The sequence below is a fragment of the Olea europaea genome, chromosome 11 (genome assembly GCF_002742605.1).
Source record: "Olea europaea var. sylvestris chromosome 11, O_europaea_v1, whole genome shotgun sequence".
Taxonomy (NCBI): Eukaryota; Viridiplantae; Streptophyta; class Magnoliopsida; order Lamiales; family Oleaceae; genus Olea; species Olea europaea.
The window spans coordinates 344429-372355 of NC_036247.1; the positions used below are offsets into that span (position 1 = coordinate 344429).

General features: G+C 33.7%; 1 protein-coding gene and 1 long non-coding RNA gene across 2 annotated transcripts; one reads left to right on the forward strand and one right to left on the reverse strand.

Moving 5' to 3' along the window:
* Window positions 1-6735: 6735 nt before the first annotated feature.
* On the reverse strand, window positions 6736-7723 carry LOC111402877. Its single transcript, XR_002704359.1, has 2 exons — window positions 7343-7723; window positions 6736-6922 (listed from the first exon to the last, which is right to left on the reverse strand). It is a non-coding gene; the product is annotated as an uncharacterized LOC111402877 (long non-coding RNA).
* Window positions 7724-26804: 19081 nt separating this feature from the next.
* Window positions 26805-27689, forward strand: LOC111402845. Its single transcript, XM_023031148.1, has one exon. It carries the CDS (start codon window positions 26805-26807, stop codon window positions 27687-27689), a length of 885 nt encoding a protein of 294 aa, XP_022886916.1.
* Window positions 27690-27927: the final 238 nt, after the last annotated feature.

Below are 27927 nucleotides of genomic sequence, written 5' to 3' on the forward strand. Positions count from 1 at the left end.
TTGACACGTCGGTGTATACGCCTCTCACAAGAGGGAGGCGCCACGCCCAATAAAAAAAAAGCATGACCCCCTCTTATAAGGGACGTGTCAGTGTCGATATATGTACGTGTAGTAAAACTCATAAAATTTTTTGTCTCTGCAGATTTTATAAATATTGTCACTTCATATTTTGGTATGATTTGATAATGTTGGCAAATTATTGTTAAACGACCTCTCGGACGATGATATTACTTGTTGGAACTTTTAGTCTGCATTGTCCAGATGAATGAATTAAATTATTGTCAAACGACCTCTAGGGCTTAGCCCATTACTATGTCCTAACATATCTTATATATACTGTCCCTCTTTAGCTTTGTCATTCACGTGTGTTTTTGCCTTATGTTTGAGAGAGAACTGGTTGCGCCTTCTTACTTTGTGCTTTCTCTTGAAACTCTTCTTCTCATTCCTTTTTTCAGCCTGTGTGGCTGCAAAAACATGAGTGGGTATAATTATAAGCAACCTGAATGTGAAATAGTAGAAGGAATTGGGTCGTGATTTTGGGTGTTTTGATGAGGAAGAGATTGGTATATTGAGCCCGGAAATACACCTTGATTATCATCCTTACCCCTATAGATAAGAGAAGATATGATTGAAAAAAAGAAATGCGTATAATAATCTTTTTATAGAGAAAAATGAGTGAAGGAATTTTATTGGGTGGTTCGGTTTTAATGACTCCCGCATTATAAAAGTGGTATTCTTACTAAGTCAAGTTAGTAATCTAAGATATCCTGTAAATGTCACACATCGCACTCCAACGTTTGACAAAATTACTATTACCAAACTCTATTATTAATCAGATGGGATTATGTCTGCAACGATAGTTTAAATAATTTGCTTAAATCTTGGTATTTAATTATATTAATCGTTTCCGCGTTATTGTGGAAAATGTTCATTTTCTGATGAAAAAGACTGAAAGTGACTTGTTGTCTAATTAAACCAAATTTAATTTTGTATTAAGCACTAACTCGTCATTAAGTGTTTCAGATAAGGTGACATGCTTTTGGCCTTGAGTTGAAATATCTGCATCCATATTCTTTAATTTTTAAATGCAACACAATCCTCTAGAGTAGGGATCTCACGTGCCTAGAGTCCGATCACGACCGAATCATGGAACAAGAACTTAAGTAGCGATCAACGAGTTTTATGAAAGAACTTGACCGAAGTCGAAGGATATATTTTTGTCATTTGTGTTCCCCTCTCTCTTCTCGAAGCAAAATAGGTTCAACTCATGCTTTTAGCTTGCTACAAGTTGAGTTTACGGACTCATTTTTAGAATTTATGGATCATGTTTGTTATGCCCATGAGTCACTCCTCCAATCTTGTTAGGATTTAGATATAATTCAATGTTCATTGTGTTAGGAAATAAAATGGATCGAAGCAATATATATAACACGATATGAAGTATATGAGGTGAAAAAAGATGATTCTTCATTGCTCAAAAAGATGTTGAAAATTAAGGACAACATTATTGGGCTGGAATGTGCAATGCAGGCTAGTGTGAGATATTAAAAGTTGGAATGTTGTACTACTTTTCAAAACACTTTGGAACATCCATAACAAGAAGGATACTCTTTGGATTAAAAAGATAAATTAGGTACATCTTTGAGGTATGAGCATTTGGGAATATAAGGTGAAAAAAGATGACTCTCCGTTGCTCAAAAAGGTGTTAAAATCAGGGACAGCATTATTGGGTCGGAATGTGTAGTGCAAGCTGGTATGAATAGATTATGAAAAATTATGTGTACAATTTTTTTTTTTCGCAGAATGGTGCCAGAAGTCTCACTGTAGCGCGGGCCCCATGTTTGATATAATATTCCCAAAAATCAACCACCCACCCCCACCATGCATCTTTTCTGTATCTCTTCTGTAAATCCATGTTCTGTACATGTAGTGGAGCTCATAGATTATTATGCAAGATGGAGGCTGGCAGATTTAGCACTACAGCTACCTACGAGTTTTTTAGGCCGAAAGGTGCAATCTGTGCAGCTTCAATTTGGGATAATTCCATCACTCCAAAGCATGCTTTCATCCTTTGGTTAGGAGTTCAAGCAATATTGTAAATGATGGACAGATTACAATACCTACAGCTCGATCGAAATTGCAATTTTTGTGGACGAACGGAGGAAACAGCACAACACTTGTTCTTTTCATGTTCGATCAGCAAGGCAGGTTGGAACAAATCTGTGGTTGATTGGCTATTAGGCGCAACATGTCTACTTTCTTGAGTTTATTAAAGTGAATGAAAAAAGAAGCTCGGGGAACGAGTTGGCAAAATAAAGCAAAACATATTGCTATTGCTTCTACCATGTACTACATTTGGATGGCAATGAATAGTAGTATCTTTGAAAGTCTTAGGCCACAAGTCGATTCTATTGTAAGACTGATTAAAACACACGTATACAAAGCTATGTTTGCTTTGTATTCATATGTTTTGATTCAATTCGAGTATTTAGCTGTGGACCTTTAGACTATCGTGGGTACATCATTTTATTTTGTTTACTAGGGTATGCCCAATGTATATGTATTTGTCATTTGATCTTTACTTGTCCGACTATGTTTGGTGTACTTGTAAATGAGTTTTGATCTATGAAAATTTTACATTTACCGATAAAAAAAATTATGATCACAAACAAATAACAAAATAAAATACAAATATTAATTGGCAGAGAAATTGAGTATTTTATTTAATTGACGAGTATGGAGATAACAAATACGATAATTATGTCTACACAATTATTCTATATTTTAGTAATACAAAACTTATTAAAAGAGTCTAGTATTTATAGTGGTGCGTGCCAAACCCTAGAAATACTACAAAGATGAAAACAAGGTAAAAAATCACGTAGAATAAAAGAAACAATATATTTTTTAATAAAAACGTGTGGAATACAGGAAATAATATTTTCCAATAAAAGCACTTCTAATAAAGAAAACAATATTTTTCAAAAAATAAAAAAATCAACCTAATTTGGGTCAAAAATCTCAATAGACTCCACCTTGACCTAAATTCCATTGTAACGAATGAAGTTCCAAAATTTCTCCACCTGAAAAAATAAATTCGACTACAACAAAAAATTCGAACTTTTCTATAAGAATCAAACTTTCTTTAACACAAAAATACTCTTCCTCTTCTACTGTATCCAACACGGATACATGACCCCAAACAACATGTTCCCCAAAATTCACAAAGAATTAAAATTACCAAATAGTGTCGAAGTATATTCTGTAGCAGAATCAACTCTCAATGCTTTCATAAAATGTCCCTGGCTAGTCTCAATAAAAACGAACAATATAAGCCCCTTACATAGTGACCAACACTTTTTCAAAGAAAAAGCAAGATGGTCGATTTAGAAAGCCAATCAAGGGGAGATGGAAGAACTTACGAATCGGGCAATTATTCAAAAAATTGCGCCGCAAGCTAAAGAATTAAGAAAATTGCCACAATGCCATATTCCCATCTTCTAGCTTCAGATATTCACAATACATATTTCCCATGTTGAAGTTAATATATATATATATATTTTTTATGTATAAGTAACTTTTACAGTTATATGTTTTTTATTACTTTTAAATAATTTGAAGTGATTTTTTTACTTATAAATAACTTTTTACATTCTAGATAGTGTATTCTTTTTATTAATATTTAATTTAAAAAACTAAATATATTTAAATATTTATACTTAAAAAATTTTGAGTTAATATTTTTCTACTTATAATTAGCTTTTACAATTATAAGAGAATGAGGGATTAATATTTTTTACCTACAAGTAGCTTTTATAATTATACGTTTTTTATTACTTTTATATAACTTGAAGTATTTTTTTTCTACTTATAAGCAATTTTTTACATTCTAGATAGTGTTATCTTTTTTGTAAAAGCTACATATAGGTAAAAAAATATTAATCCCTCATTCTCTTATAATTACAAAAGCTACTTATAAGTAAAAAAATATTAACTTAAAATTTTTTTAACCATAAATATTTAGATATATTTAGTTTTTAAAATTAAATATTAATAAAAAGATTACACTATCTAGAATGTAAAAAATTACTTAAAAGTAAAAAAAATAACTTCAGGTTATTTAAAAGTAATAAAAAAAACCTATATTTGTAAAAGCTATTTATAGATAAAAAAAATTAACTTCAACATTTTTAAGTAAATATTTAGATATATTTAAATTTTTAAAATTAAATATTAATAAAAAATTACTATAAATAAAATTTAAAAAAATAAAAAATATAGGGAGTCCGTAAACACTCCGTGCACGGAGTGATTTTTTACTCCATGCATGGAGTCCCTTTTTTTTTTTTTTTATTTATAGTATTTTTTTTATTAAAGTTCTCTTTATTTATGATTGAACTTAATTTTTTCAATTATTTTTTTCTGTGAAAGAAGATTTTTTTTCTATTTAAAATTTTTTCAATATTAATTTTTTTATATTTAAAATTTTTTCAATTGGTGAAAGTGGAAATTACTGCTTTTTTTGCATAAAATTGGACTGTTCATTTTTCTCACATGCTTTTTCACATTCAGCTGGTTTGAAATGAGTTTGGTCAAAGTGGTTTGGTTTTTTTTTTTTATTATATTATAAAGAAATATAAAATAATCTACCATCTATTATTCTTTCAAGTTACTCATTCTCCGTCCTTCAATTCAATCGATTTCTGTCAAAAAGTCCAACTTTCATGTATGAAAAAAAAACTCTCCAAATTTTTGTTTCTTTCTGTGGGAAAAAAATATCGCGCAGTTCTCATCTCAATCATAGGTAAGAAAACCATAGAATTCGTGACGATTATTTTTGGGTATATTCTTGTAATTTTATTATTATTATTATTATTATTTTTGCTTGTATTTCCCTTTTTTGCTTGTATCTTTCGCTCATCTTCCTCTACCTAGATGTGAGCTATGTTCTTATTTCTGTATATACGTGACAATTTAACTGGAGTTTTATTTTTTTTTCTTGAATATGGCTATGAAGTTTATGTTTTGTTGGATATTTGCTTTCTTGTGAATTTATTTCTTGTTTTCTTCGGCTTTATTTTATGTATATATGTTTTTCTTATTTGTTGTTGTTGACTGTGTAAAAGTTAGCTAGATCTTTCTTTCTTTACCCTTATCTACTTGAGAAACTTAAATTTTTTTATCATTGTTTTTTATATTTAATGAGGCTTAAAAGAGTTTGCTTTGGGTATGTTTAGAGTCTTTTTGATCCAATTAGTAGTGTTTATAGTTTTGTTGTTGTTTGCATTTGTAAAGATGATTGATGATTTGTTCAGTAGTTCAAAGATGCATGTATCACCCATTTGTAGTTTTTTTTTTTAAGGAGAGAAAATGTGCCTAACCTATAAAGAGAAAAGAATTAAAAAGAAAAAGAAATTTATAATATGAACAAAATAAATTTATAAAAATATTATGTAATTAAACAAAAAAATTAAACAAATTAAAGTGACAAAAATGAAACAAAGAATATAATATTATTTAATTAAAATTAAAAAAATAAATTTTATCATAAAAAGAAAAGAATTAAAAAAATTTTTAAATCCAAAATAAAAAAATTATAATATAAATAAAACAAATTTAAATAGAAAATAAGGAAAAAAAATACTCTCTATGGACGGAAAGAATCTCTCCATCCATGGAGAGATTGTCTCTCCTCTGAAAAGGAGAGAACTCGCCTTTTAAAATGAGAGTTTCTCTCCGCTCCTTTCAATGTATGGAAATTTTGTTTTATTTCTTTATTTAAAAAAAAAATTTGTTTATATTGTAGATATTTTTTTCTATTTAAATTCTTTTCTCATTGAATTTAATGTTTTTTAGTCACTGTTTTCCTTTCATTCAAAGGACAAATTTTTTTTCATTAAAAATTTTGTCAATTTAAATTTGTTCAATGTAAAATTATTTTAATTTTTCTACTAGTGGAAATTACTGATTAATTTATATTTTCAATTTTTTTGTTCGTATTATAGATAAATTTTTTTCTATTTAAATTTTTTAAAATTCTTTTCTCTTTATGATTGAACTTAATTTTTCCAATTATTGCTTTTCTCTCATTTAAATGAGAGTTTTTTTTTATTCAAAATTTTTTCAATATAAATTTGTTTGATTTAAAATGATTTCAATTTTTTCTATTGGTGAAAATTATTGTTTTTCTTTGCACAAAGTTGAATTGCTCATTTTTGTCATTACTATATTGAATCATTCAATTTCAAAACTAATATCATCAATAGATTACCTCAAATGATTATTTTTATAACTAATTGATTCGCTTCTTTTTTAAACAATAAACTCATATCAACATTAAAAATGCTAATATGTCGTTCAAAATAATCTTGCCCGTGCAATAGACTAGTATAAAGAAAAATGGAAAAAGAAAGAAAACAATGGAGATATTTCAAGAAAAGGTTACAATCAACTACTTATTTGGTCTCCTATTATTAATTATAACAAAATAATATTCTTGATAATGTAATAATTTTTCTTGAAGAAAATTCACTTTCTTATCATGCTTTGTTATTAAATAATACTTCAAAATAAAATTAAAAAAATAGATTTCAATATGGGAAAATTTCATGGCGTGTATATTTAAATGGACGGCTCTTAAAATTGCTTAATATTATGAGCCAAACATGCTCTTTTATGTATTAATTTCCGAAAATAAAGGAACGCAATTTTAGATGAGATATAGAATTCATTAGATAAAGAAGATTGGTAGTATAATATAAAAATTTTCATTATTATCAATGAACTCTTCATTATACATAGTAAGTTCATTCTCGTTTATTGCTCTCTTATTTATATATTATCTTAAAGAACGTATCCTTAGATATATATATTTCAATCCCTTATACGGTATGATCTTTCAGAATGGTCCTTCTCTTTAATCCTGCATGCAAAATTCAGAAAACTTAGCTTTGGCAGTAAATATATTATTGAAACAAATTATTACAGAGAATTGAAAAACTTTTCAACTCAACAGTTGCACTCTAATTTGAAGTGCACGTGCGAGCGTGTTCGTGCATGTATTTTACTGTAGTTGCGAAGAAGAAGAAGAAGAAGAAAACTATTCATATTAGATCTTAGTATCAAACCGAGCATAATTCCTGAAGGAAAATTTATGTAGTTCACCTCAAATTTATGGGAAAAAAGTTCAATTTGTAGTTTTATACAAGTTCAATTATATGTAGCATTGTTAGGTAGAGTATGAAATTTGACATTCATAGTCATATGAAATATTAATTAATGTACATGAGACTAAATTCAAATAAATATATTTTAAGCTTTCATTATTATAATATAAAAGTACCTTCTTTTTACGAGCAATCATTCATCATTGTCACTGCTGCTACTATCACTAGTATCAGTGTGTTTTCCTTCCTCTCTCTTCTTCTTCTTATTCTTCTTCTTATACATATTCACGTGTTCTCGTATCGTAGGCATGCAGTCATTCCCATTCCTACCATGCTCCGGTTTATGCACTTGCCCATGCTCGTGTTTCTGGCAGCGATTTTTTTGGTCGCGAGGAAACATTTTCCCGGCCATCTCCTTCACTTTATTGGTGAAAGAGTGTTCGGTGTTGGTCTTATGGGTTGAAGATTGGACATGGTTGGTGTCTTTATGGCATTGCATGGAGGCCATTGATTTGGAACAAAGGCAATATGAAATTGGGAATTGCTTTGCTGGTTGCTAATACAATGATCATATATATACAAGTAGAGTAAGTGGGATTCTTCCACTTTGCGTTATGTCTCGCTTCGAATCTCCTTTTGCACCAAAAGACAAAGGGCCACTTGTTTTCCTTCCACCATATCTTTTAGCAAAGCTACATTCCTTCCTTATCAAAATGGAATCGGGTCTTTCCAATACTCACGAAAAGAGAGTATCGGGCATTTGATGGTTTTATATGGAAATTGTGTGCTTGCTTAAGAATACGTGTGCGCGTAATATGTACAGAGACAAAGGTAGGAGAGGACAAGAAAAACTTTTCATGATAATATTTTTTTTTTTCGTGTAACAAAATAAGTGACGTGCCATTATCTCCACACCGCTGATAATTTTGGATATTATGATGTATCGATTAACCTAGTCGATTTATGGATGTCGGAGTTGCAAGGTTTTCAGGATGATTCACTGGAATGGACCAGTGATGTAATTAAGGATAAAAATTGTGCATGTAATAAAGACTGTCGAAGTTTATCGCAAATGGTTCCTAATCTTTATTTTCAGTGTGGAAATGGTCTTTTGATGTTTGTTTCTTGGCATGGACATTCCTAATCTATTTGTTTTGGCGTGCAAATGCAATTGGTCCTCTTCTGATTAAAAAGACCAACATGCCCTTAATTATAATTAGATAAACTGCGGCTAGGTCCATATTCCATAGTAAAAATAAGGAGCAATGCTTCATATACAATGAATTTGACAACTTTGTTGACAATATGTCACATGACATGTTATTATTGAACAGTTTAAAAAACAACACATCTTTTCAATCAATACTTTGTCTCCACACCCACCATTGTCAACAATATTGTACAAAATCATTGTACAAATAGATTAATTGAAAAATAAGTCTGAACCTTTATTTATGCCTTGTTTGAACCCCATTATTTTCTCATTAAAATAAAAAATATAACCGTTCCATCACATTAAGTCACCATATTTGACTTTTTATCTCTTGTGTGGGACTCATAACGGTTATATTTTTCATTCTCATTTTTACAATAATGTGGTTCAAACGGGGGCTTAATAATAATTAGCACCATATTCCAACTTTTATCGAACACTCGCTTTTTGTTCAATCAATGTTTCGACCCACTTCCTTTTGTTTAACCAATTTTCAAATTGGGGATTTAACCTATAAAAATCAAATAAAATAGTAAGTGATAGAAATTTTGCTTAATTAATCATCTTCTAAGTAATTTTAGGATCTAAGTATGCGTATAAAATATAATTATTACATACATGAAATAGATGCGACTAATGCACATCATAAAAATTTGTCCATTTTTTGCACCAGATTTGATTACAAAGTAAATATATGTTAGGGAAGAATTACAGATGAGGTCCTAAGCCTTTCAAATTATTATAGACTAAATTCAAATATTTAATTTTTACATCCATAGTCCTAAACCTTTCATTTTGATTGCAGTTGGAGGTCATACGGACGGAATCTGTCCATTTGACCGTTAGTCAACCCAAAAAATAAATTTGATGACATTTTGACCAAAATTAAAAGGGCAAAATTATAAATCTATATTTTTACAATAATATAAATAAAAAATTATATATAAAACTATTCATCTTTTTCCCACCTCCACCTCAATGCTCGTTGTTTTTACCCAAATCCTCCGTCTTCAAACTTCTTCTCCCTAACTCCATGTACATTATGATTGTCGATGACTCTGGTCTCACCATTACTCACACTGATTTCTCATCTCTCACAACTTCTCAACATACTTTTAAATTAAACAATGTTCATTGTGCCCCTAGCATGATATAGAACCTAATTTCAATCTCTCAATTTTGCACCTCTAATAATGTTGCAACTGAATTATTTTCATCTGCTTTTCTTGTGAAGGAACTTAGCACGAGGACACCACTTCTGCGGGGGCCAAGCAAAAAAAAAATGGAGTACATGAGTGGTCGAAAACCTCACCATAGCGCATTTTCCAGCATGACAACTTCCTAATGACATCCTGCAATTTCTATTTTAAGGCACATTGTTTCCAGTAATAACCTAGGATTATGTTCCCTTTTTCATCTGATTTATCTTGTAATGCATGAAGCAATAATAGAAGTCACAATTATCCTTTTTCATATCAACACTTGTCTCCTCTCATCCACTTGAAACTATATTCATCAAAGTTTGGACTTCACCAATAGTTTCACATGATGGTTTTAAATACCATGTCAAATTTATTGATCACTTCACAAAATATACATATGGATTTATCCAATCAAACAAAAACCAGAAGTTAAAGATGAGTTCATTTGTTTTAAAGCCATTGTTAAAAAATATCTTAACAAGAACATCAAGACTCTTTACTCAGGTAATGGTTGTTAAACAATCCAAAGAAAATAAAAGAAAAAGGAGGAGGCTAGGGTTTCATTAATTGAATGAATGCTAAAAAGATAGTTTAACCTAAATACAAAGAGAATATATATAGACTAAATAAAGGAAACTAAAAAGGCCTATTCTACCCTTAATAAATAATAAATAATTCTATATTTCTTAACAATGGTGAATACAGTTCTCCTGCTAACTTTCCTTCAATCAATGGTATTTCTAATCTTACTACAACACCACATACATCTGAGCACAATGATTTAAAGAAGACATCTCCAAGTCGTTAAAACCGATCTAGCATTACTATCTCATGCTTATCTTCCTCTAGTTTATTAGGCACATGCATTTGCTGTTGGACTAAATATTAATGAATGAATATCGAATTAACAAATATTTAGTCCAACAAACTTAAAACAGATTCGCCCTCTCACCGTAGGTGTTTGAGGTTTAATTCGAACTTTTGTCTTCCCAAGATACAATGGAGGAATGGTAGAATTTGAGCACCTCAAATACTACTCAGGCAAACAGAACTTGTGTAAGAACAAATCAACAAAAAATATTCCAACGGGACAAGGAACTGTGTAACTATACAGACCAAAATTATGCAGAAATTGGATTGTTCCTTCTTGTTCTTGTGTGGAATAGTAGAAAACAGGTTGCATATATAGGCTTAACCCCATGAATGTCTTTAACTCGTATTATAATGACAATGAATATTGGAGTTTCGACAGTTTTGAAATTTAAAAGGTCAGTTCGAGGAAAATTTCACAAAACACAGACTCTCCTAAGGGGCCAACATTTTAAAGTTCGAAGCCTATTTCGGTCTGAATTGCCCCCTATGCTCATCGTACGTAGAGAGAGCCTCTATGCTACACATGATCACACCCTTCCAAGATGTAATCCTATAAGGTGGCATTTGCCTTCATTATTTTTCTACGTGGGACAAACCTTAATTGATTTCCCTCCAACATATAAACCCCTTTCAATTGGCACACTTTGAGCTCTAATTTCTCGTTCACTCGAACATCATTTTTGACAAGTAAATATATGATTTCGATATTCTCATGAAAAAGAATACAAATCAATCTTGAACTTCTAAAATAATCAACTGGGTTCCACTCAACCCATTTTTCCAACATTTTGTACAGCAATAAACCTAATAAATCGCATGCCAACACCTATATCTATCTTCTCCATATTAATAGAAATTTGAAACTATTTCTAATTACTCCACACTAAGAATTTTTGGATGTCTATGTTATCTATAGCTTCGACCCTACTCGTTCCATAAACTTGTCTTCCTTGGATATTCTTTGACTCAAAGTGCATATTATTGTCTTGATCCCTCAACTTCCAAAATATATGTCCTTCGCACGTTAAGTTTGTTGCAATGTTTTCAAAATCGAACTGGACCGCCCAGTCCAACTGAAAAAACCTTGAACCGTTACAAAAATCGATACGGTTCATACCTAGAAACTGAATTTTTTAAATTTGAAAAAAAAAAAATCAACCAACTAGCGATCTAACTGTAAAAACTGGTCCACCCGCACCCGATTTTAATGGTTTAAACATTAAGTCTTTCTTATCTAAAATATGAAAACTTATATTGCTAGGACAAGCTTTAAGGCCGAAACAAATGTTCGAATAAAAAATTTGAAAACTTTGACTACAAGACCTAAAAAATGAATGTCACATAATAGATTCAAGCCCCTTTTTTATATCTTAGGTATGGAAGTTGAACTCGCAACCGATGTGGGATTGGGAAGAGTTTTGGGAATAGAAGTCAGCCTTTTTTATATCCCTCCTTAGTATTGTCGTTGAACGGAAAAACAAATGTGGGACTGGGGAGGGTTTTAGTTTAACAAGGTGGAATATGCTGCTTCTTCTTCTTCTTCTTCATTTTTTATTTTATTTTATTTTATTTTTTGCTTTTTATTTATTTAAATTTTTTTGAAACATCCCTTTGTTCAAAATTTACTTATTTTCTCATTTATTTATTATAATAACAAAATATAAACTAAAATCTCGGAAAAATATTTAATCGTCTCAACTATTAATACTTTTGTCATTTTTGTTATCTCATTTTCTATTGATATTAGATGTGGGGAGAGTTTTGGGATTAGAAGCCAGCCTTAGTTGAACGGAGGTAGGGTTTTGGTTTAACAATGTGAAATATGCTTCTTCTTCTTCTTCTTGAAACATCTTTTTGTACAAAATTTACTTATTTTCTCATTTATTTATTATAATAAAAAACTACAAACTAAAATCCCGTAAAAATATTTAATCCTATCAACTGTTAATACTTTTGTCATTTTTGTTATCTCATTTTCTATTGATATTAGAAGTGGGACCTAATAAAAATTTAAAAATTAGCCCTTGTTTGTTTCCCTGTTTTAGTAAGAATGCATTTTGAAATAATTAATTGATAAAGAATGTGTGGTTAAGAATTAAAAAGAAATTTTAGTTTTGCGTGTAATATTATTTTATTGAAAAATGTGTGGTTGAAAAGAAGAGAAAAAAATGTATTTTGAGAAAAACAGGTATCAAACAAGGGCTTAATTGCAATCAAATTTATTAAGTGATGATTGTTATGACCTCGTTTGACAGCTATTTTTTTCAAAATATATTTTTCTCTCACTTTTTTCAACCACACATTCTTTATTAAAATAATATTACACGTAAATCAAAAAAATTTCCTTATTTTTCAACCACACATTTCACATTAATTTACTATTCTAAAATTCATTTTTATATAAAAATGCCTATCAAATACCCCTTATATCTATATACAAGTCATTTTGGAAAAAAATATTATGTCAAATTTTGTTATATAATATATATAATTATTTTATTTATTATTAGCGATTTGACCCGATTCGACCTTTCAACCCTTGACCTTTTAGCTTTCTGCGTCTACGAAGAGGTCGGTTTTCAAAACATTGATTTGTTGAGTCTGTGTTTCCCTTCACTCATCTCTCTAATCAATCATCTCGTCCACGACCAAACACTATCACCACCTGGATTCCACCTAAGTATGAGTTTCATGAACTTTCTTGATTTCACCACTCATTTTGCCATCTACAACAGTTCTTCCGTCGGCCCCCAGTGAAGTTCCATCAACGATAACCTTACCTGAACCATCCTCATGTAAACATTTTCCCGCCACCAGTTCTTCGTAACCTTCACCAACTACTAGCCCATCCCTGACCCTTGCATTCCACAACCTATTCATGGAATGACCACTAGAGCCAAGAATAACATTCACAAACCTTTAAAAAAATGAACCCTCTTACCCAACTATCCACCTTCGATGACCTTGAACCAATACAGTGACCTAAGCTCTCAAAGATCATAAGTGGCATCGTGGCTATGTCTGAAGAGTATAATGCTTTAGAAAGGAATGCAACTTGGGAGCTGGTTTCCCTTGATTTCCATCAGAACCTTGTTGGATGTAAGTGGGCTTTTAGAACTAAACGCATCTAATGATTCTATTGACATGTTCAAAGTTCAATTGGTTGTAAAAGGCTTTCATCATCGCTCTGGAATAGATTATTATGACACATTTAGCCTTGTTATCAAATCAACTACAGTTCGTGTTGTTCTCAGTAAAGCTAAAAGCCGTGGTTGGTCATTGCGTCAGCTTGATGTGATGCGAACCCTGTACTAACGTTGACTACAAAACCCACAACAAGATTGACAAACCCAAGAAAACCAAATTAATCCAAGAGTTTAGGATTAACCCAAAAGAAAGTCGAACCAAAAAACCCAATAAGAACGACGCTTGAAAGACCCCTTGATCACGCAATCTAAGAATTAAATTCGGTTGTTTGAACGCCATAAGTTAACACTTGATAAGTTTGAAATTGTTCAATGAAGAACGATGAAGAGAAGACAATACACCTCACTTTTAATTCAATATCAAAAATGTCAAAGGCTTTTAACAATTGAATGAAAACTCCTATTTATACCAAACCTAAAAATTAGGTAAAAATCATGCAAAAGTCAACCTAGAATAATTAGGAATGGAAAAGAATCAAAATCTAACAAAATATGGAAAAATACCAAAAATAGAAAATTCGCCAAAAAAATGGTCTATGCGACTGCATAGTGTATTTCCATGCGGTCGTATAATTCAACCAAAAATCTCATCTTGAGTTTCAGTATGCCTCCATGCCGACTCGAACATGAAAGTTGCTCCATTTTGAGTCCCGAACATGGTTCCATCAATGGTTTCTTGAATGAGCAATCCCATCGCTTGTTTCACTTGTTTTGCCCTTGATCGTTGTGTGGTCGCACAGGCTTGTTTTCAACCTTCGGCTTCGTCGCTTGATAACAAATTGATCCAAGTTGATTCGGCCTTCGACTCGAACATGAAAGTTGCTCCATTTTGAGTCCCGAACATGGTTCCATCAATGGTTTCTTGAATGAGCAATCCCATCGCTTGTTTCACTTGTTTTGCCCTTGATCGCGTCATTGGTCCGCCATCGACTATCAATGGATCTCGTCTCGCACTTGCCTTCTTCGAGCTCGACTCTTGAATCATATCATCCCCTCCCTCTTCAAAAGGATTCGTCCTCGAATCTGAACCTGCATCAAACAGAGAGAGATCAAATACATTAAAAGTAGCCGAAACATTATACTCACCTAGAAGGTCCAACTTGTAAGCATTATCGTTTATCTTTTCAACCACTTGAAATGGTCCATCGCCCCTCGGTTGCAACTTGGACTTCCTTTGCTCCGAAAACCGCTCATTCCAAAGGTGCACCCAAACCCAATCTCCTGGCTCGAATGTCATGCGCTTCATACCTTTGTTTGCCTGCGATGCAACCAACTTACTTTTGTTTTCAATTTGCGCTTTTACCTTTTCATGGAGAGACTTAACCAATTCCGCCTTCTTTTTGCCATCTAAACTACTACGTTCATTCACAGGTAAAGGAATTAAATCTAAAGAAGTTAGTGGATTAAAACCATATACAACTTCAAATGGAGAATATGACGTAGTAGAGTGAACAGCTCGATTGTATGCAAATTCAACAAATGGTAGACACTCCTCCCAACTCTTCAAATTTTTATTGATTACTGGGCGTAACAATTGTGTCATAGTCCTATTCACTACCTTGGTTTGCCCATCCATTTGTGGGTGACAAGTTGTGGAAAATAGTAACTTAGTGCCTAACTTACCCCACAAAACTCTCCAAAAGTGACTCAAAATTTTGACATCCCGATTTAACACTATGCTTCTAGGAATCTCATGTAAACGCACAATCTCTTTAAAAAATAAGTCAGCAATGTTCGTGGCATCGTCAGTTTTGTGACATGGTATAAAATGTGTCATTTTGCTGAACCTATCTACAATCACAAAAATAGAGTCCCGAACTCTCTTAATTCTAGGTAAACCCAAAACAAAGTCCATCGAGATATCAACCCAAGGCTTATTAGGTGTAGGTAAAGGTGTGTACAAACCTTGAGGTAAAACCTTAGATTTAGCATTTTTACAACCTATGCATCGACTACTAATTTGCTCAACATCACTTTTCATCTTAGGCCAATAAAAATGCTCATTCAATACATCTAAACTCTTTTGAACCCCAAAGTGTCCCATCAATCTACCACTACGTGCCTCCCTTACTAACAACTCCTGAATAGAACAATTAGGAACACATAACCTATTTTCCCGAAATAAATACCCCTCATGCCTAAAGAACCTATCAATCGCCCCTTTTATGCATGACAAATAAATATCCGAAAATTTAACATCTTTTTCATACAATTTCTTAATATGTTCAAACCCAAGTAGCTTAGAATTAAGAGTAGTTAGCAATACGTACATTCGTGACAACACATCCGCCACCACATTTTCCTTACCTTGTTTATACCGAATGACGTATGGAAAGGTCTCAATGAATTCCATCCACCGTGCATGCCTCTTGTTGAATTTACCTTGTCCCCGCAAGTGCTTTAGTGACTCATGATCGGTGTGTATTACGAACTCTTTCGACCATAGATAATGTTGCCAAATCTCCAAAGCTCGAACAAGTACATAAAGTTCTTTGTCATATGTAGGATAATTTAAAGCAGCTCCACTCAATTTCTCGTTGGCCTTAGATCCTGCATTAAAACTGCTCCAATCCCTATTCTTGATGCATCACACTCAATCTCAAATATTTTATCAAAGTTAGGTAATGCCAAAACAGGTGCTTCACACAATCTACCTTTAATAGTATTAAATGCAAGTTCCTGTTCATCACCCCAATGAAAACCTACACTCTTTTTAACTACTTCTGTGAGTGGTGCGGTGGTAGTGTTAAAATCTTTCACAAACCGCCTATAAAAACTAGCCAAACCATGAAAACTCCTAACTTCTGTTATGCTTTTAGGTATCGGCCAATCTCTAATAGCTTTTATCTTTTCATCGTCTACTTCTACCCTATTAGCACTAACCACAAAACGAAGAAAAATAACTCTATCCATACAAAACGTGCATTTCTTAATATTAACATAGAGTTGTTCTTTCCTTAAAACAATTAACACACACTTTAAATGTTCCAAATGCTCTCCTAGGTCTTTGCTATAGATTAAGATGTCGTCAAAATAAACCACAACAAATTTTCCTATAAAAGCACGTAAAACATGATTCATTAAACGCATAAAAGTGCTAGGTGCATTTGTGAGTCCAAACGGCATAAACAACCATTCATATAAACCATATTTAATTTTAAAAGCCGTTTTCCATTCATCACCCTTCCGTATATGAATTTGATGATACCCGCTTTTTAAATCAATTTTAGAAAATATGCAAGCACCATATAATTCATCAAGCATGTCATCTAACCTAGGTATAGGGTGACGATACTTTACCGTTATGTTGTTGATAGCCCTACAATCCACGCACATTCGCCATGTTCCATCCTTTTTTGGTATAAGCAAAACTGGTACCGCATAAGGACTCATACTTTCCCTCACGTATCCTTTGCTCATTAACTCCTCCACTTGCCTTTGAAACTCCTTAGTCTCCTCGGGATTACTTCAATAAGCTGATCGATTTGGAATGACAGCTCCGGGTATGAAGTCAATTTGATGTTCAATGCCTCGAATAGGCGGCAATCCACTTGGTGCATCCTCCGAAATTACATCCTCGAATTCCTGCAATAAAGACTTAGCCAAACTAGAGAGGGGTGGGTTAGTTTCCTCAAAATTGAGGAGTGATTCCTTATAAACGAACAAGATCATCTCTTTTCTCTCAACTACCGCCCTCCTCAAATTACTCTCTTTTGCAAAGAAATTCGCTCGTGTTTTCTCTCTTTTCTCGGGACTCTCCCTTTCTTTTCTTTCTTGTGCTTGCTCTCTCTTTTTCTCTCTAGTGGCTATCTCAACATTTTCTCTCTTCTTCTCTAACTCACCACTTTCTCTCTTTTTTTCTAACTCCTTGACTCTCCTCTCTTCCTCACTTCTCAATTTTAATTGGTTCTCATAGACATGCGTCGGTGTTAATGGCACAAGAGTAATGTTCCTTCCATCCTTAATGAAACTATATCGATTTTTGTACCCATCATGCATAGCTTTCCTATCGTATTGCCATGGTCGTCCCAATAAAATATGTCCCGCTTGCATTGGCACCATATCACACACTAACTCGTCCTTATAACTCCCAATTGACAAATTAAGTAACACCCTTCGATTCACCCTCACCTCGCCACTCTCATTCAACCATTACAATTTATAAGGTCTCGGGTGTCTCAACAATGTTAAACCCAATTTTTCTACAAGAGATACGCTAGCTACATTAGTGCAACTACCACCATCAATTATAACACTACAAACCGTATTGTTGACGTGGCATCAAGTGTGGAAAATGTTCTCCTGTTGCAACTCCAAGTCATCCGCTTTGACGTGAGTAGTGAGAGCTCGCCTTGTGACTAACATCCCCAACCAGCCCTTCAACTTTTTCTCCTTCACTAATATCCTCCAACGCCGGCATGTCATCAAACTCGCCATCACTATCGCTCACAATCTTTCCATTATCCCGCAACACCATCGCCCGTTTGTTTGGGCATTGAGAAGCAATATGCCCCGTTCCCAAACACCTAAAACATTTGATGTTTCGATTGCACGACGGTCGTGCCTCCGATTTTGATATTGGTTTGCTAGCGTTTTCATCCTTGCCCTTTTGCTAATCATTTTTACCTCTAGGTGTAGCCCCATTTTTGTTTTTGTCATCCCACTTCGATTTTCATGTTGGATTAGGAGTCAAAGTACCTAATAATTGCCTAGACGTCCCCTTCCTCTTCAATTGTCTCTCGACCTTCATTGCCACATGTAACATGTCATCGATTTCCACATAGTGTTGCAACTCTACAACATTTGCAACATCCCGATTTAACCCATTCAAGAACAGTGCCATGGTAGCTTCCCGATCTTCCTTCACATTAGCTCGAATCATAAGAATTTCCATCTCCTTGTGATAATCCTCTACGCTTTTCGATCCTTGGTACAAACTTTGTAATTTTTGATGGATTTTCCTATAATAGTGACTCGGAACAAACCTCTTCCTCATCAACACCTTCAATTCATCCCAAGTGCTAATTGGTCTTTCCCGACCCCTACGCCATGATGTAAGTACTTGATCCCACCAAGATATCGCGTAATCCACAAATTCAAGCACTGTCAATTTTACCTTTTGTACCTCCGAATAATTATAGCACTCAAAAATCATCTCAACCTTCATTTTCCACTCTAAATATGCTTTCAGATCACTTCTCCCCTTAAATTGAGGAATAGTCATTTTAATATTCCCCAAATTTCCATCTACTTCATCTCCCAAGTTATTTCTACCCGTCTTTCCATCCTATCGCCCCTATGCGTCGCTTGACCGCTCGACCCATATCAATGTCATTTTCATCAAAATCATCCTCATCACTACGATACTCATCCCGCCTTCCTCTCCTAAATTCACGCCTGCCCGACCCCCTAGCATTAGACATCTCCACTTGTCCCTTGCTAAGATTAGCAATTGTAGTATCTATTTGCGCCATCCATTCCCCTTGCCTATCCACCTTCTCCCTAACATCACCAAGTACCCTTTCAAACCTCCTTATCATGTCCTCCGATGCATTGTTGTCATTACCGTTTCGACTTGAATTAGAACCTTCTCTTTCCGACATCATATCACACAAATTTTTTATGCCTCACAAAGATTTCACTCGAAAAACACTCACTATGACTTTTTTCCTCTGTTAAACTCACCACTCGACCTTTTACCACTCAAAGTCTCCCTCCAAGTACTTCAAAGAACCAAGTCAACCAAATCAATTGTTTTACCAGGAATTCAAACAAATCGAATATTAATTGAAGACTACGAGACTCAAAAGACTTGAATAAGTGGAATAGATGAATGTTTTGACAAGAATATGTGAATAGACTCAATAGAAGATTGAAATAATCGAACCCAATTGAATATCCCAATGTCAAACACAATGTAGGAATTGTTGTTGGTAGAAAAACAAAAATCAAACAATAATAATATCAATTTTTTTTTACTCCTTAATGAAAGAAGATGATTAAACTACCAACAACTCAATGAAACGACGAAAGAAAAACAAGAATGAAGAAGAACTAAGAAAGAACAATTAAAATTGAGGAAGAAACTAAGAAAGCAAAATTAACGACTCAAACAAATAAAGAAATTATATAACCTTCAATTAATTTGGAGTCAAAACTCTGATACCAACTGATGCGAACTCTGTAGCAACGTTGACTACAAAATTCACAACAATATTGACGAATCTAAGAAAGTCAAATTAATCCAAGAGTTTAGGATTAACCCAAAAGAAAGTCGAACCAAAAAACCTAACAAGAACGACGCTTGAAAGACCCCTTGATCACGCAATCCAAGAATTAAATCCGGTTGTTTGAATGCAACAAGTTAACACTTGATAAGTTCGAAATTGTTCGATGAAGAACGATGAAGAGAAGACAATACGCCTCACTTTTAATTCAATATCAAAAATGTCAAACGTTTTTAACAATTGAATGAAAACTCCTATTTATACTAAACCTAAAAACTAGGTAAAAGTCATACAAAAGTCGACCTAGAATAATTAGGAATGGAAAAGAATCAAAATCTAACAAAATATGAAAAAATTCCAAAAATAGGAAATTCGCCAAAAAAATGGTCTATGCGACCGCATAGTGTATTTCCATGCGGTTGCATGGTTCAACCAAAAATTCCATCTTAAGTTTCGATATGCCTCCATGCGGTCGCATGGTGTTTTTGCCTTTGCGGTCGCACAGGCTTGTTTTCAGCCTTCGGCTTTGTCGCTTGATAACAAATCGATCCAAGTTGATTCAGCCTTCGACCTAAAAAAGTTGCTCCATTTTGAGTTCCGAACATGGTTCCATCAATGGTTTCTTGAACGAGCAATCCCATCGCTTGTTTCATTTGCTTTGCCCTTGATCGCGTCATTGGTCTGCCATTGACTATCAATGAATCTCGTCTCGCACTCGCCTTCGTTGAGCTCGACTCTTGGATCATATCATGATGTAAACATTTATTCATATTACTTACTAAAAATATAAGATACAGAATCATATATCCTGGAGTTCTAAAAGGCAAAGAACTGTAGCTAGATCATCAATTGACCTGCAGAGCTAAATTTGATTTGTTATATATTATCTCATCTTAGTGTTAGTAATTTAATATGATAATATTGGGGCCAATCAATTATGTTTCAATCCGATCTTTCACTTAAAAATGAAGCATGTTGTTGTTGATTTTCACTTCATATAAGATCAAGTTCAAAGTGGTGCCCTTCGTGTTGCTCATGTTCTTCTACTGATCAAATAGCTGATGCTCTCACAAAACCCTACCTGGAAAATGTTTTCTTCAACTCAAGTAAATATTGGACTTCTCTCTTGAGCTCTATCTTGAAGGGGCATAATAGAGGATTGTTATCCTCAGATTTTACAAACTATATTGTTATTCAAATATCTTATCTTGTATTTTTTAAAAATTCTCTTATCTATAAATCATAGAGTAGAAGTTGTTTGTAACAGCCGTCATGTTTAGGAACTCCAACCATCCTTTTATTACTTCATTGCTATATTTATATGAAATCAATGAGAACAATTAAATATGGTTTACCAATTCGATAGTCTGATAGATTCTCTCACCTTTCCCTCCAAACCTCCAATAACGCAAAGTTCTTAGGGTACCTCTAGGATTACTCATTATTTTACAAGAGCCCATTTTTAGCTACATTTTGATATGTGTTCACGAAATATTTTCTTTCAGTTAAAATCACTGCAAGTGTACGGTTCGGTTAACGAGTAATAAAGTGGAATGTTGAGTTTCGAGTATCGTCCCACAGAGATTGAGTAGTTTAATTCTGACTATTTTAGCCTTAACCGAAACAAATCTATCAAAACTAGAATTTATTCTTTAAAAAAAACAAATTTAGTGAACCCTAATTTATGAAAACCCCGATTATGCAAAATTGAAGATTGGAATGAACTTAGTATGCAAAACGATATTTTAATGAATTAAAATGCAAATTATATGTTAGAGCGCGAATTGGTTGAATTCAATGGAAGTTAAAAACACTTGGATCACGATTTCCCATGCAATTATCACCTTAAACTCTAATTTCACAATGTGACAACACACTTAGATTATTGATGAATCAGTGCTCCTAATCTATCCAATACTCTCTCTCAAGATGTATCGAACCTATTTTTACATACCACGAGCCTATATTTCTATGACTAGTGTATATATAAAAATGTATGCAGTCTTGAGAATACTTAAAAATTCACGTAGGGCATAGCGGTATATTTTTATCCTCTATCGGACCCTACGATGATTCATATTATGTCGAACCAATTCCGATTCTCTCAAATGCAAGAACAAGCCACCTAAACTCACACAATTATGGGCCCTTAATTGTGGGAACAAAAATTGTATATAAATCATTCAAAACAATCAAAACGTGTTTTTAATGTCAAATTGTAAAACTAGAAAATTAAAGATCAAATCACATGGTGCATCGATCTCCTAGTACAAGAAAATCTAGCCTAGCATTGATAAATTATAAGAATACATCAGATTTTGAAGAGAGAACATCACCGGATTATGAATACTTGATAAATCTTGAAAATCCTCATTCAATTCTTCGTTACTTGCGCTCAAAATCCTCTCCAAGATGTAGTTTCTTGTCTCCCAATCCGTTCTCCCTTGTTTCTAATGGATTTGGGTATTTATATCGCGTACATATTATGTTTCTATAAGAATTTTATAGCGAATAGAAATCTGTAGAATCGGCCCCAGAATATACTCAAGCGACCGCATAGGTTTATGAAATTTGGCTCATTAATTCCCTACCTTAGTGTTCGCGACCACATAGGAGTTTCTACTCTGCGGCCGCAAAGTAGAACAAACTTTCAAATTATGTTATGTTGGTCCTCAAACTTTACTTCTCCACTTCTTGACCTCCTTTCGTGTTTCTAGTTGTTCCAATATTCCATTATGATCTCCAATTGGTACTTAGCTCGATCAATTGCTTGATGTGCCCATCGGATCAACTTTCAGATAATTGCACTTTGTTCCTTGAACTTTCACTTTGCTCCAATTTAGTCCTTTTTCGCTTCTTTTCTTCTAAATTTCACCATGTTCATCAGTATGTCCTACGATACACAAATTAACCGAAATTAAATCACAATTCCAATGTTTTGCTCTTAATTACGTCATGTTTGTTAACTAAATAAGTGTGTAAGAACACACTTATCAATATGTCGTCTCTTTATCTTCTAATTCAATTACCATTTACCAACCAACAAATACGCCTCAGATTTTCTCTATTGTTACAAGATTATTTAACAAGCGAAATGTACAAAATTTTCAATTTTTAAGTCAATAGGATTTGTTTGACGACGACTATGTTGGGAATCTACTTGTCATGTGCAGCGGAAATTAAAACAAATTTCGATTCCCACCAGGATTCTTCTTTGTGTTTAGATAGGAATTGTGATAAAAATTTACCTTTTTCAAGATCTGCAAACTCATTTGCCATATCTTTGTTCCAGCAATTTAGATCTGTCTCCCACAGCTGTCCAATTGTTTAGCCTCCAACGGTGATCCACACAGAGAACATGATTGCAGGATTAGAGTTTTCTTCTTGTGCTAACAAGAATAATTAATCCTCTCTAGATTTGTAAACCCTAATAACTTATTTATATGAGCCCAAACAGGCATGGCCCGACCTGATCCAATATTTAATTAATTCATTTAATTAAATCCGGTCTGTTAATTAATTAATCCAATTAATTAATTCAGACCTATAAATAAGCAATTCAATTAATTAATTTATCAAATACTTGTTAAATTAATTAATTAATAAATTGCAATATTCCAATTCTCTTTTGTGTGTGACTCATCACATTCCGATCACGATAACTAACGACGTGAAATATTATTTTGATCTAATTTAATTTATCACCAGTTCACACTCGCCGTCCCAGATTGACATCTAGCAATGTGTCAAGGCAATACATGTGACGAAAAATGTCATGTGGTATGACAAAATCAAACTCGTTCGTTTACCGTGAAACTATAATTCTTTTGTCAATATGATCCGATTAATTCACGAGATATGGAAGTGTGTCAATCTTGATTACCGATCATATCTTTCATCCCACTATTAAGTAAATATAAGTTGAAAACTCCTTTTCGACTTATGAATACACCTTGGTCAAGGATTTCGTTATCGACTTAATTGAATAAAACGCATATCATAATCTCTTACTATCTAAAAGTGACAAATCCTCTATTGGTTATTTACAACCTTTATACGATTCTTGACATACCTAAACGATGCCGTATTAGTGGCCATTGTAAGAGCAACTTCCAATACTGTCAAAGTATGACTGTCCTCATATAAGGTACCATGACAACGTCAAGTCAAAGGACCAATTCCATTACGGAACGTTAGAGATTAACCACTGACACTCAGATAGTTATCCATGTGGAATTTCTCGATGGGTCTCCAATGTTTTGTTCTGTAACAAAACATCCACGTGTTTATTCAATTATCACCACACTTTAGCTTGTGAGATCGGTTACTTACTTCATAAGTAAGAAATGCCACACGTGATGGTCTATCCGTAATAACGATATCCATATCTCGTTATTATATACGACCACGAACAATTTAAGATTCAATCATATGTAATTTGTATATCACAATCACAACTCATTGTGATTAACAAATTAAAAAGATTTGAATCCACGGGCTCTATTATTTAATTTTAGGGGAATTTACAAAAATGTCACTTTTTTTTTAAAATGCACAAAAAATTTTGATGTGCACACAATTTGTACAAAAATGTCACTTTCTTGTAGTGAAATGTTTAAATTACAATTAATTTGACCTTTTTTGGAGCATTTAATGCTCCTTCATGATTGTTTTTCAAAACAATTAATGTTGTAATTTGATTGTTTAATTTGTATATTATAATAATTGAATATATGAATATTATATTGTAAAATACGAATTTAGTTAATAAAAAATGAATATAAAATCCTTAAAAACCTTAGTTAACACAAAAAAAATAAATTTCTTATTAAACAAACCCTTATTTCATTCATCTTTTTTATCCATTTTCTTCTTGATCAAGAAGATATTACTTCATCCATCTTTTTCATCTATTTTGAAAGGTCAGTTATTACGAATTATTTATATTTTCATGTAATAGCTTACTCTTTTTAAAATGTTAAAAACAACATAATAATCACTATATTAATCATCATGTTCTTTTTTTTTAATATTTTTGAAGGAAAAACATACCAAAAATATTTAGGGAAATGTGAAGTATTTCATATTTAATGAAGCATTCAGTCATTTAATTTTGGAAATATGTTGTGATGTTGTAGTTGTTGTAGTTAATAAATGATTATAACCATTAATGCTACCAAACACATTTGAAGCTTCCCGGCAGTTCCGACAGTTGAACTGTTGAACTCGACATTTCGAAACTGTCGGGATCGACATTTTAACTATCGAACCCGACATTTATAAACTGTCAGGATAGATAACTAAACTTTTGAATTTGACAACTGAAAACTCTTGACACCCTTCATTTGATCTTGTACTACTACATAGGGTTAAATATTCGAACGTGTCATTTCCATGCTATTATATAATCGACATATTGATTGTGCATAATTCTTATCGTTGCAGTCCCAACAATTCAGGTATGAACAATAATTTGAGATTCATCGTATCGCATGAGGGAAAGTTCTTTCACGTGAATGAAAATGCAAGTGGACTGGGGACAAAACCACTTCTATTTTAGTGTCGAGCAGTATTACACTACCCGGGCTATTGTTACGGTTGAACGACAAACTTGGTGTTCTCCATCTGTGCACAAAAATGGAATTGAAGTTCAAAGTTCCCAACATGAATATACTGCCGACCAAAATACTCGAAGATGAAGACGTAAATTAGTACATATCAGTTTATAAGGAAACTGCTCTCTGCGTTACGACTTTGGAAACCGGCCTGCCAAGTGTTGAAATGGAGAGGGATACAAATTATAGCCAACAATTGTTCACCACAGCGGAAGATCACCAAACCGTACAGAATGACGAGCTCAATCATCAGCACAGTGTCCCAAACAATAATGCAGCCAATACTTCAATTTTCGATGTTGGGACTGCACCATTAGATGAGATGTTCGACGACCCCTTACATGGTACAAATACTGGTAATATTGCTGACGTTGACGAAGAACTATTATCACATTCCAAAAGTCCGAATACATGCAACTGGATTTTCACTGTGAATACGTCGGATCTTACCGAAAGGTAAATATTTTTTAATAAGAAATAGTTGTACTCGAGAATTCGTCTACTTGCTTTGCGAGACAAGTTTCAATTTCAGGTTAGCAGGTCAAGCCTAAAAATGTTAACCGTTGTATGAACGGACGATAATTGCAAGTGGATGTTACGTGCTTCGAGTGTCAAACAGTCCGCCATCTTCATGATCCACAAATTCAATAATGTGCACACATGTTCCATAGATTATTGTCGTAATGCACATTGACATGCCACTAGTTCCGTAATTGTCGAGCAGATTATGGAAAAATTGGATAATCCGTACTGATCGTATGATCCTATTGCTATTGCACGTGACATGGAACGTGAGTTTGGTGTGAGAATTAGTTACCATCAAGCTTGTAGGGGGAAGGTCGCTGCTTTACATATGCTACATGGTACACCGGGTGATAGTTTTCAAAAACTTTCTTCCTACTGTTACGTCCTAGGAGAGAGTAACGCAGGGACAGTAACACACATCGAAGTTGATTCTCGTAACAGGTTTCACTACTTTTTTCTAGCTTTCGGTGCAAGCATTCGGGTTACGTGCACTACCTGAGACCTGTTATTTGTGTTAATTGCAGTCACTTGAAAGGTCCATGCAAAGGTACCCTTCTACTGGCAACTGCCCAAGACGCCAACAAACAGATTTATCCGTTAGCGTGGATGATAGTTGATACCGAAACGAATAGATCATGGATGTGGGTTTTATCAAATTTGAAAGATCTTATAGGTGACTCAGACGAATTGGTGTTTGTTTCCGACAGGAAAAATAGTATTGAAAACGCCATTGCCCACCTATTTTCTTGGGCTCATCACGAGTGCTGTGTCTGACATATGGAAAAGAATTTAATCCAGCGGTACAACAACGCAAGTTCAATATTTCTATTCAAAAGAGCTGCAAAAACTTACTGGATTGAAGAGTTTGAAAGACTTATAAGACAGTTTCGTAGGGTAAGTGCAAGAGCGTACAGGTACTTAAAGCGAGCAGGTTTTCCATTTTGGTCACGGGCACTATTTGTTGGCCAACGGTACAACATTTTGACCAACAACCACGCAGAAACTTTGAACTCAATATTGAGATATGCTTGTTCGTTACCGATCACATGCTTCGTGGAACACATTCGACATACTATGCAGAAGTGGTTTTATGAACGTCGTGCCAGTGCAACCGCATGCAGTACCGTGCTGTCACCAAGGATGAAGAATGAGTTACGGACGACGTTCGAAGCAAGTACTAGGCTGCGAGCGCATGGCTTGACAGATAACTTAATACAAGTTGGAATATCTAACGACACGGACATCGTAGACTTCTCCGAAAATACGTGTACTTGTCGTGAGTTCCAACTGAATCGTATGTCGTGCGTTCACGCAACCCGTGCTGCTTGCTTGAGAGGTAAGTCATTGTATGATCTATGCTCACCGTATTACAGATCCGAATACTGGAAGGGTGCCTACAGAGAAGCTATATATCCTGTTGCGCATGAAGTGGACTGGATTGTTCCAGCCGAAATTACAGGTACTCCTATTATGCCCCCAGCGTACGTCATCCTCCAAATAGACCACCCACACAACGTAAGCGATCCAAACACGAGTGTACCACACGACTCAGGAAATGCACTCGCTGCGATGGACTTGGTCATAATCGGACCATATGTTCGAACCCCACTGTACCACGTCCGATGTAAACAACATTTTGTACTTGAGTGGTTGAAGTTGTAAGTTAATTGTTTCCCCGATGTTGTTTGTATATGACAATGTAAATGTTGTAATACTATTTTCATTCACTTACGCATAAACAGTTCTCTTTCTTATGTTCACAATTAAAGTACGCAAATAGGTAGAACGTACTGCATAACACCCTCGAACCAAAATACAATTTTGTTGTGCATAACATTGTTGCCATTGTTCACAAAGTAAATTGAATGTATAGAATAGGAAACGTTCAACCAAAATACAT

Excerpts from the sequence above, each read along its gene's own strand:
- LOC111402845 (XM_023031148.1), top strand. The coding sequence starts at position 26,805 with ATGGAAAAGAATTTAATCCAGCGGTACAACAACGCAAGTTCAATATTT.